This window comes from Helobdella robusta, assembly GCF_000326865.2.
Source record: "Helobdella robusta unplaced genomic scaffold HELROscaffold_9, whole genome shotgun sequence".
Classification (NCBI taxonomy): domain Eukaryota; kingdom Metazoa; phylum Annelida; class Clitellata; order Rhynchobdellida; family Glossiphoniidae; genus Helobdella; species Helobdella robusta.
Genome location: NW_008705512.1, coordinates 739,065 through 750,835, shown reverse-complemented (window position 1 = coordinate 750,835; position 11,771 = coordinate 739,065). Strand labels below are relative to the sequence as shown.

Sequence of the window (11,771 nt, the reverse complement as noted above, 5' to 3'; positions counted from 1 at the left end):
CCCCCCCCCCGAAATTATGAAAAAAAGTGTATTTTGCAATAAATTAAAAAGTTATTAAAAATTACCATGAAAATTAAAACTGCAAATTTTTAACGATCCGTTCACGATATTTGTCAAATATTAGTAATAGTTAACTTTTGTCTTTGATAATAAAAAAATTAATGAGTAGATCGTTGTTTGTAGTTCCGGTGTTTCCTTTTTGATGACGGTTGTGTTGCGTAGTGACGAAATAAATATATCTGATTCGATCAAAATTCAATTTTTATTGATTCGCAGGTAGTTTAAATCGTTTTTAACTTACTTTTTCAATTCATAAATTTGTCTTTAAAATAACCATAAGAAATATTTTTATAATGTGTTTGATAAAATATTTTTAATTGGAACTGTCCGTGTAGAAAGAATGTCACGTTTTTTCTCTAAAATAGCAAAGTGAAGTAAGAAATATCATTTTAATCGGTGTTTTCAATGTAATCTCAAATAAATTTTATTTTAGATTAAATTGAGATTATTCGAAGAATAACCGCGTAGCCACGAATTTTGTAAGTCACAAATAATTATTTTTCTTCCAATGGGATTTCTTCCTTTTACTTTACGGACGGCCCCATTAAGCATTTTAAAATTTGAACAGCTTGACCGAAGTTACAAAATTTAATAAAACTCATATTTTCTCACTTTTCTATATTAATTTATGCAATAATTATTATTATTGTTCAAGAGACATGGAAGAAAACAAAAAAAGAAAAGGCGATAACTGTGGGAGCAACATGATATACTGGAAAAAATGGTGTGATCGAGTAGCTACTACTATTGAAATACCTTCAACATCAACTGTAGCAACAGATCATATTTCACCATCAAAGTCTGTTATAGAAGCAGAATCTGTTTCTGATTCTAAAGATGAGCCCCACTTAATTGCAGCTAAATTAGACATTGGTTTGTATTGTAATAAAGATATGGACGATTCTCTTAAACTTCAAATTATAAAAGAACCTTGGATGCCATCTAAATATTATGAATTTCCAGCTTCTACCAAACGAAATCTGAGATTTCAACTTAGCTGGATAAATTGATTTCCTTGGATTACATATTCAGAAGTAAATACTGGAGCATTTTGCAGAATTTGCGTCATTATGGGTAGATCGTTTGAAAGAAAAGGAAGTGGAAAGTTGCACTTGAAATTTTTAAAGCACACTCACAAACCTCTTATCATAAGAGAAATTCTGAACTAGCAGACAGTTTTTTTAAAGTGATGTCTTTAAAAACGTTATCCGTAGTTGATCAAATAAATTCAGAAAGAAAACGGCAACAAGAAGAGAATAAAAGCAAACTGACATCAATAGTGAAAGCAATCATTTTATGTGAAAAACAAGGCATACCATTGAGGGGAAAATCTGACTCAGGAAGAATACAGACTTTTTCAGAACCAGAAGAATCATTACTTAATGAGGGCAACCTTCGTGCCATATTAAAATATGGGGCTCAATCTGGAGATAAAATCTTATCTGAACATTTATTAAATGCTTCAAATAATGCTCTTTATACAAGTCCGCAAATTCAAAATGAAATTATAGAGATTTGTGGTGCTGCTATTTAAGAAGTGATAATCAAGGAAGTTAAAAAAGCTACTTTTTTTGCCGTTTTAGCAGAGGAAACTACCGATATTGCAAATGTTGAGCAAATGTCATTTTGTCTGCGTTATGTTGTTGATTCTGGTGATGCCAAGCACCACGATATATCAAGGAAATGTTTTTTGGATATATACCAGTTACGATGTCACTGGGATTGGATTAGCTAATGTTATTCTTAATAATATTAAAAGTAATGGTCTGGAGCTTTCTCACATGGTTGGACAAGGTTATGACGGGGCTGCATCAATGAGTGGACATTTGCACGGTGCTCAAGCATATGTTAGAAAGGAATGCAAACATGCTTTATATGTACACTGCAGTGCACATTTTCTTAACCTTGCCATTGCTGATTCATGCTCATGGTCAGAAATCCAAAACTGTGTAAGTATTGTAAAAGCAGTTGGTAATTTTTTCAAGTATTCTTCTCAGCGAACTGCTGTATTAAAAGATAATATATGCAAAGTTTTGACATTACCAGCAAACCACCAAAATAGTTTACTTGCTATGTGTGAAACAAGGTGGGTACACAAACAAGAAGCCGTCATACGTTTTAAGGAAATTTATCCAGCGATAATGGCTGCTCTTAATGAACTACAAAATCATCACAATAAAGAAACCTCTCATCAAGCAGTCCAACTCATGAATACTCTCCGTACTTCTGATTTTGTTGTATGCTTAATAGTGTTGGAAAAAATCATGGGGTACACATTGCCACTTTTCTAGCAATTACAAGGCAACTGACACAGACCTTCTTAAGGCATGCTTACATGTCGAAAATATTTTAAGATTTTTAGGCATTTTAAGAAACAATGCTGATAACGAGTTTACCATTCTTTGTGATGAAGCAAAAAAATTGCTAGAAGATAATGGAGGTAATCTGAAGATGCCACGCATTGTTGGTAAACAAATGCATCGCTCTAACGCTAATGCAGAGGATGTTATTTCATATTATAGAATCAATTTTTTTATTCCTTTCTTAGACCATACAATCACACAGTTAAATGAAAGGTTTGAAAAACATAGAAAATCTATAATGGCACTGACAAGCTTATTACCTCAAAATTTAGACACAATGTCAGAAACATGTCTGGATGAGTTGATTAAATTATATTCATCATTGCTGCCGGAAACAAATAAACGTTTAATTTTATCTGAATGTCAGGTATGGAAAGCTAGCTTTACCTCCACCAAACCTAAATCTGCTTTGGAATGTTTGGATCTGTGCGATAAAATTTTATACCCAAACATCTACACATTGCTACATATTTTGGCAACTTTGCCCGTTTCTACCACTACTCCTGAAAGAACATTCTCAAGTCTAAGAAGACTGAAAACCTATCTTAGAAACACAACGTCAGAAAATCGATTGAATGGCCTGGCTCTAATGAACATTCATTATAATGTTAATTTAGATACCAAGCATATTGTTGATATATTTGCAATGAAAAAACGAAAAATTTTGTTATAAATTAAATTTAATTTTCAAATTGAAAAAGTAGATTTAACGTTGATTTACACACACACGCACGCACATATGTATATTGCGCCGAAAGTATATAATAACATTTGAATAAAATAAAAATTTACGGTTTTTGTTTTTTTTTTACTTTTTTAAACCCCCCCCCCGAAAAAAATTCCTGGCTACGCCTATGTATACATATGTATATATATACATATATATATATATATATGTGTGTGTGTGTTGTGTGTGCATATATATACACATAGACATTATTGTCTTTGACTCTATATTAAAATATGTATAGTTTTATATATTGCATAACTATATATACACATATATTTACACGTACATATATGTCGGACATACATATACACATCTAAAATCAAAATATCATATCGCGTGTTGTTAGCCATAACATATGTACGTAAGCACGTATTAAGTATTGATAACAGCTTGCTACACATATCTCGTGTTGCGTGGTTACCTGATAATTTGTTTCACCTTAAGGTTAATTAAAATGAATTATTAATCACTAGCATCATTACCAACAAATTTGCTGATTGAAATTTAGCATATGACCATTTATAACCAAAGTACAAAATAGAAAGTTAGTGCCGCGAGTTAAATAGCTTTATAACTTCAAAGTTTTATATCCATTTATCCAATTTTGCATATTTAACAACCATTTATAAAACTATAATATTCTAATTAGGTTCTGAAGATGGCACTTGTAAAAACCTCCATCTGCTAACATGTTTTTGAATTGAAAAACAACACCGCACCACTTAAAATTTCTCTACAATGCTTCCCCACACAAAGTTGGACATCATGTTTAACCAAACCCATACATGTATATTTGTGTATATAGGGAGTATATTTTCTTGAATACATAATTTGTTGAACTCGATCGAATCTGCCAAGTTTTTCTTTCTTTTTCATGTTTTCAAGTTTTCTATTTAGTTTCAATTTTCTAGTTAAGTTTTTTGTTTAAATACGAAAATGAGAAACTAATGAAAAAAATTAGAAAACTTGAAAATGACTAGAAACAACCTGGTAAATTCGTTCGAGTCATGTATATATATATATATATATATATATATATATATGTGTGTGTGTGTGTGTGTGTGTATATATATATATATATGTGTGTATATATATATATATATACATTTATGTATATATAGCGTGTGTGTTTTGGTTTAAGTATAAACGATTGTGTGTGTATGAGAGTGTGTGTAAATAAAAACGATTGTATGTACCTTTATTTACACACACACAAACACACACACGCACATACACATGGTGTGTGCAAATTAAAACATGTACAAGTGCCCCAGATCTGAATTAATCTACGTACTTAATTGAAGAGTCTTGGTCTGTACTGAATAGAACAAATTCAATAACACATGCACTCGCCTATTCCACAAAATATGCATTCACATATCCAACACACGTGCATTCACACATCCAACCACACATGCACTACGCATCCTACAACACATGCATTCACACATCCAACCATCCATGCACTACGCATGCAACAACACATGCATTCACACATCCTACAACACATGATTTCACACATCCAACACACATGCATTCACACATCCAACACACATGCATTCACACATCCAACACACATGCATTCACACATCCAACACACATGCAGTCACACATCCAACCACCCATGCATTCACACATCCACTAACATAATATAAGTGACAAAAGACTAATGATAATAATTTTTTTAATTACAATTTAATATTAATTTTATTCGATTTAATCCCATTCGTACACCAGAGGACACTTTAAAAATTGATTAAAGTTGCATTTTTACATGTAACGTATTGATATTGAAACAAGTCTACATGTGCCAAATTATACGATAGATTGATCTTATTTGTCTCAAGCTTCACAAAATGAGCCCGTTTGAAAGTCCTCAAGTTTGAACAAGACACTTGTTATAATTTAACGTGCCTTGCATTCATTTAAACACAAACACACACACGACAATATATGTACACTTATATCTTGTTAGCATGATCTAAGAGTCTTCTTGGAATTTGCGCAAACATGAACCGACATGCGCGCATTTAACAGAGCGCTAAAAAAATTCGTACCCACTCGCACGCAAACGTACAACAGGCGCACATGAACACACACAAAATAATTATAGTGCGTTCTTCAAATAATGAAGAAGCTGACACAACTCAAGGCTGTGAAATTATATAAACTAAAAATAAGCAGAAGAGTTATAGAGAAATATAATCAACAGGTATCGTCTTTATGAAAGAAAAATTTTTCAACCACTATTTTTAATTATTACTATTATTATTGCAGAACCAAATTCAATCGAAGTTTCAAAAAAAAACACAGCAAAAATAAAATTCATCGTCATTACACCATTTTTGTATTTGGTATTGGAATCTTAACACAAGACACAACATGATATGGCATAACAAGCATAAAAAAGCCATGAATAAAAAATAAAATTTTATTCAATAAAACGTCTAATTATGTATGACATCATCGTAAATCCAATGTCATTTTAAAAGAAATGATCTCTAGCTTTCACAACATCTTCATCCAAAGTTCCAAACTAGTGAAAAATCCACAATTCCTATTGCAAAGCATTGCTCACCTACATTGGTGCTCAAATTTTGAGTTGAGTTTGAATACGTAACGCCTCGTTTTATCCCATTTTCTGCTGGCGTCTTTTATAAAGGACACTTACAAAAAAATTCATTAAAAATCGAAATCTTGTTATATTTGTATCTTTTTTTTTAAACATTGTATACTTCCTTCTATAATTTATTTTTGTAAAAAAATATTTAGTTGCGCGTGCCGTTGATTTTTAAAATCAATTTAAATAGCCGAGTTTGCAAAATTGGTGAAAAAATGTCTCAACATAAAAAGTTAGTAATTTTAATATATTATGGATTAAATTTGTGTATTAATGTATTTTAAATATTATTTTGCAAAAAACAAATCCTATTTAATTAACTGTTGAATATTTTAAAATCAGTCATAAGCATGTGTCCTTTATAGCAGAATAATGTAAATACAATAAACACTATCAATGAATTATTATTAGTTTGTATGAACATAATAATAAATTTACTATCTATTGTAAAGATATTCAAGTTAATAAAATAATTTTTTTTAAATTTTTTCAGAAAAATTCTGCTAAGAAGTATTCTCTGCAAGATGTTTTAACCATGATTGGAGATGATGACAGCATTATTGAAGCTGACATTTTTATCAGTCCTCCTGATGAAATCAGATGAAGATGATGTATTGGATGAAATACATGATCAAGATCATTTGATGATCTACCTGCACGGCAATTACTGAGTAAGGCTGAAGCAAAAATAAAACAAATCGGTGGATCCAAAAAAATTGGCATTGTGAATATTGATTATGTTTAATATTTTATAAATGAATGATAAATTACTATCATAATTCAAAGACATTAATAATTTTTGAAATTATTTAAAAAAAAACTACAATAGAATGATGAATCATGTAAAAGTGATAGTAGCGATGAAATTTTCAATATCTCAAAACCAAAAAAAGATAAAAGAACAAGACAATGAAAAAAAGTTGATATATTTGTAAAGTCATCAGATGGTCACCATCTACAAAAAATGTCCAAACAAAGAAGATGTGGCCATTGTGACATAAAGACACTTAATATATGTTTTGCATGTGATGTACCTCTGCACATTGCTTGTTTACCTGATTTTCATAAATGATTTTATAATTTTTTTTAATGACTTATATTTTTTTATTTTATATTTTCAATCTTTTGTTTATTTGTTTCATAAAATTGATGAAAGTTGAGAAAATAACAATAAAAATTAATTTAAACAATGGTTGCGTCTCAGGGTGTCATATTCTGCTGGCGTCCTTTATAAAGGACGTTTTAAAAAATCGCTCTAACTTTTTTAAAAATTAAAATTTTGAAAAAAGAAAAAATACGTATTAGTTTTTTTATTGGTATCTACAACATATATAAAATCACAAAAATCTAAAACCTCAGCAGAAAATGGTTTTATGGCCCATCCTGGAGACAAAACTTGAGCGTTCGTGTTCATGTTAATCATTCATTATTCTTGAGCTAGTGTGGATGTTCCATACACAAATTATAAAGAATGAGTTGCGACGAACATTGTTGTCAGAAAGTTTTAAAAGGAAAAAATACGATAAAATTGTAACTATTTTTTTTAATGAAGATTTTAACGGCACTGCAGCTCTCAAGATGGTGCCATAATGTGCCAGTAATTTTAATATTTTTTCCTAATTTTTGTTTTATTTTGTTGTTTTTTATAATTATTTAGTTATTATTATTACATCCTCAAAATTAATCACAGCCGAAAAGGAAAAATCCGATCAAACTATATCAAGACAAATAAATGGTAATCTTTGACTTAATGACTAAATTTCCACAGAGTTAGAGTTTGGTAGCATGGAGGCTCAACGTATAAAAAGAACGATGTTCTGCGTAACAGTGACATGGTTCAAAACGACGAGATCCACCAAGCGTGTATAACATTACTTTGAATGTGTGCACGAAAGTTCGTTCAATCAACTAATTAACCAATCAAAAAATCTTATTAATTAAGATTAAGTCAACCAACACGCAATGTAAAGTCGTGAACAAAAATTAATCGTTTAATTTTAGTACCATAGTGACCAGGCGGATGATGTATTAGTTTACTTTAAATACATTATTAATCAAGTAATTAAATTTATTAAATGAAAAACAAAGCCTCAATGATCGTAAATAAATATTTTTTTATAACCACTGTGATATCAAATAAATAAGTTTAAATGACATTGAATAAGTATTTTTTTTTATTTAATACATTATATTATAATGTTATAATAATTTACACTACTTTATTTCCATTTTATTATTTTTATCATTCATCAATCAAATATAATTTCTCTCATAATAAGATTAAATATTTTAAAAGAGATAAACAAGGTGAATTGAAATCTGATAAAACAGAAGATGATGATAAATTAGTTGCTTTCCAGATAAAATATACACCTGTAAAAAATTTGTCAAAGTTATAATATAACTAGACGTGTTTTACAATTCAAGAATAATATTAGTTTTAAAAAAAAGTTTTTAACTAAATTAACTTTTAAAAATAACCAAGGCGACAGGACGCTTAAGTAAATAAAAATTTAAAGTTTAAGAAGACTGAGTAAATCATGTTTCTTTACCTTAGTGTAGCCCTATTAAATAAAGAATTTATATTCAATAAATGTGTTTGAAGTTTCAATGATTATACAACGATATAATAAGATTTTTCACATCGCTGATTCTATCAGTGAAATGTTATACAGTTTAAACTTTAAGAAGGTTTAAGTTTGTTTTTTAATTAAATTGGCACTTATTAGTTTGAATAGCACAACTTTGAAGTTGTGCCAGAAGTAGTGCAATTCATTCACAAATCACAACAGTTATAAAAAGTATATCCTTCAGCATTGGTCAAAAAGATCTGCAGCTGTGCTGTTTGTTACGGGCACGTGTGTAAAAGTCAATCGGTCTGGCAAATCTTCTTCAAATTGGAAAGTTAAACGTGCCACGTGCCTAAACGACTAAGTTCGATGTTTAATTTATTTTCAGTCAGTCGTAAACATTTGGTTCAGATTTGAGAGATCCAATGTTTCAAAACAAACTTGTCCATTTTAAAAAGAAGTTTATGAAATATATACATAAAAAATTGAATAATCGTTATTTAATATTTTTTAAGAGAAGCAGAGCCGTCCGAGACGTGATTGCAAAACTTGTTGAATGTTGAATTGAATGAATGCTTTTGATGTTGAATGATCGATCAATCGGTCTAACTTAAATAGCACAAGATCAAGAGAAATTCTCACAACTTACACGAATACTAACGAAAATGTGGAAAGATAACGCGAATTATTACTGAAGTATATGCAGATTCGAACCAGGTAACTGCAACCCGACACCTAGCGTTCTAACAAATCCCCATAATCTGATGAGGGATCCACAATAAATCAAAACCAATGGTAAATTTATTTCAATAGTTCACATGTCTTCGTTAAAAAATTGTATTTGTTGAAGTAAATTGAAAAATTTCTGAGTTATATACAAATAGATCGTTCGCCTGAATGAATGGATATATATATTAGTTATTAGATGGATATGTGATTTGATTCCTATATTGAGAAATGAATTTAATAAAATTTGTAATAAATTTTCAGATTTTACCAATAAAGAGTTAAAAGAAAATAACTGTTAGTGAATATTAATTAAATAAAATAATGAAAGTGAATGATTTTTGTTATATTGATGCAAACAATCTTTTTTCAGTTCTTAAAATTAAATTACATACATGAAATGAAGTCGTTCATGCTAAACGTTAGAACCCAAAATTAGCCAATGCCCAGCGCCTAGGAAGTCTCAAAAAACAACCTATGGAATATCTATGAAAGTTAAAAATGTAAAAAAATTGAAATTTAACCAATATCTATCTTAAGAATTTCTAGATCAAATAAAAAGCTTTTCTTGATTAACCATTCAAATGTTGTTCAATTTATATGCCAAAAACTAAAAATGGGTCAAATGGTTTGGCTAATCTTAAACGTCTGTTTTTATGAATTTATTTTTTGATGTAAACTTTATTTTTAAGTTTTTTATTCGTTTTTATTATTTATCGTTAAAAATCATTTATAGATATTGTATTGCCTGTAAGACCAAACAACATAAAACTAAAGATAATGGTCCTAATAATGTTTCAAGGAACAATGAAATTTCAAAGAAAGACGAAAAAGGGAAAAATCTTTCTGTTTAATGCATGGAATTATATAACTGGAAGCGCCCTACCAGCGTTTTAACATTGAAAATTTTTTTCAACGGGCAAGTTACCTCTGGAAGCAAGTTTCAAAAAATTAATTATTCATTTTGGTTTATTTTTAGAAAAATCTGAGATATAATTAGAAAAAATCTTGGCCTTCCCGAAGTTATGTTAATGACTCTTTGCCGATCTGCATTCAGTTCGTTAGTTAAAATTTATTTCGTTTTCAACACTCCGTGAAGTTTTAGGTTAATTTATGAGGTTTATATAACCACCGTATTTAATGTTTAATCGTTAAATAGATATTGCCATTTTTTGATGCATCAGAAAAATCGAAGATTTATAAGTTCGTTAGCGATCCTCATTTTCTTCATTCATTCTCCCAGCACCCACGAATCACGCTGATGATCATTTACTTCATATCATTTCATTAGAGTAAGAATCATTCCTAAATTAAATTAGATTCTAATTTAGAATCTAGAAAACGAAAAGAAGTCGGTAAAAATTTTAATGTAAAAACTAAAAATGAAATGTTATTAATATTTAAAAAATATAACTCATAATCAATTTATAATATTGTTATAATATAAATAAATTAATCAACTAATAATTTTTAAATTAAGATGTAATTCCTGTGCATATGTCCTCAACTAGAATCTTTCAACACTCCAAAGCTTACAATTCAAAGGAATAATTACTTTCAACATCACATACCCAAACCAAATTTAATCACACAGAGGAAGTTTTTAAAATTTATTTTGGTAGTAAAAGCAAACAATTTTTTTTTCTGTTTAAATGTTATGATTTATAATTTTATATTACTTATTAATATATTATATTTTATTATATATTATAATTTATTTTATATTATATTTATATATATTAAATAAATTATATATATATTTATTATATTTATATATATTATTATATTTATATTATTATATTTATTATAATTATATATATTATTATATTAAATAAATTATATAATAATTCAAGTTAAAATCAAATTCTTTAACTATTTCAACTGTAATTGGCATTATTAATATATTAAATAAATAATAATAGTTTCTTTAATAACATCAAATTCATTATGCTATTAATTTAAAACGATCAACTGTTAATTTTTAATAGAATAGGTATGTTTAATAATTTTTAGTTTAACATTACTATTTATAAAATAACCCTGAAGATGCTAGATCTTGAGAGTGTATATTATTATATTTATGTGTAAATTATTATATTTCTTGTTTGTTGATTATAAAACGTCTATCTTGCTATAATTAGTGATGAATCAAGTTAGATCAGTCTTACCTTTTTTATTTCTGGATTTTGGTTTTGTTTATTTGTTGTATAACTGCAAAATGTTTGATTTACATAATTATAAATTTATCTATCAAAACTATTTTAAAAAGTGAAACACATACACACACACACACACACACACACACACACACATATATATATATGTAACCACATTTATGTATTTATTTCATATCTATGATATTCAATATCTTTGTTATATGTTTGATCTTTGTTTGGGTTTCGATAAATGTGCTTCGATAAATGTGCTGCGATAAATGTGCTGCACCACGTGATTGACATATTTTATAATTTATTTGATTTATGAGTTTCGTATGAATAAGCCTGTAATTGATTACTGTTTTACAGGTATGTTTTCTTTAATTTATATCTCTGTATTATTTTATATTATTTGATTATATGACATTTAATTTGTTTGAATAAACTGTTTTACAGATTAATAAATCAGGTTTTATTTAGAAACAATCTTACAAATCAATTACAAGTTATATTCCAAAAAAAAAAAAGAAGGGAAAGAAAGAGAAG

The 11,771-nt window shown here is 28.5% G+C and overlaps 2 protein-coding genes across 2 annotated transcripts; both read left to right on the top strand.

Moving 5' to 3' along the window:
* Nucleotides 1-719: 719 nt before the first annotated feature.
* Nucleotides 720-1,229, top strand: HELRODRAFT_165994 (hypothetical protein; the record flags this gene model as incomplete). Its single annotated transcript, XM_009033036.1, has 2 exons — nt 720-933; nt 1,093-1,229. The coding sequence occupies 2 exons, from the start codon at nt 720-722 to the stop codon at nt 1,227-1,229; spliced, it is 351 nt and encodes a 116-aa protein (XP_009031284.1).
* Nucleotides 1,230-2,820: 1,591 nt separating this feature from the next.
* Nucleotides 2,821-3,066, top strand: HELRODRAFT_152396 (hypothetical protein; the record flags this gene model as incomplete). Its single annotated transcript, XM_009033035.1, has 1 exon — nt 2,821-3,066. A coding segment is annotated over one exon (246 nt), but the record flags the coding sequence as incomplete, so codon positions are not given.
* Nucleotides 3,067-11,771: the final 8,705 nt, after the last annotated feature.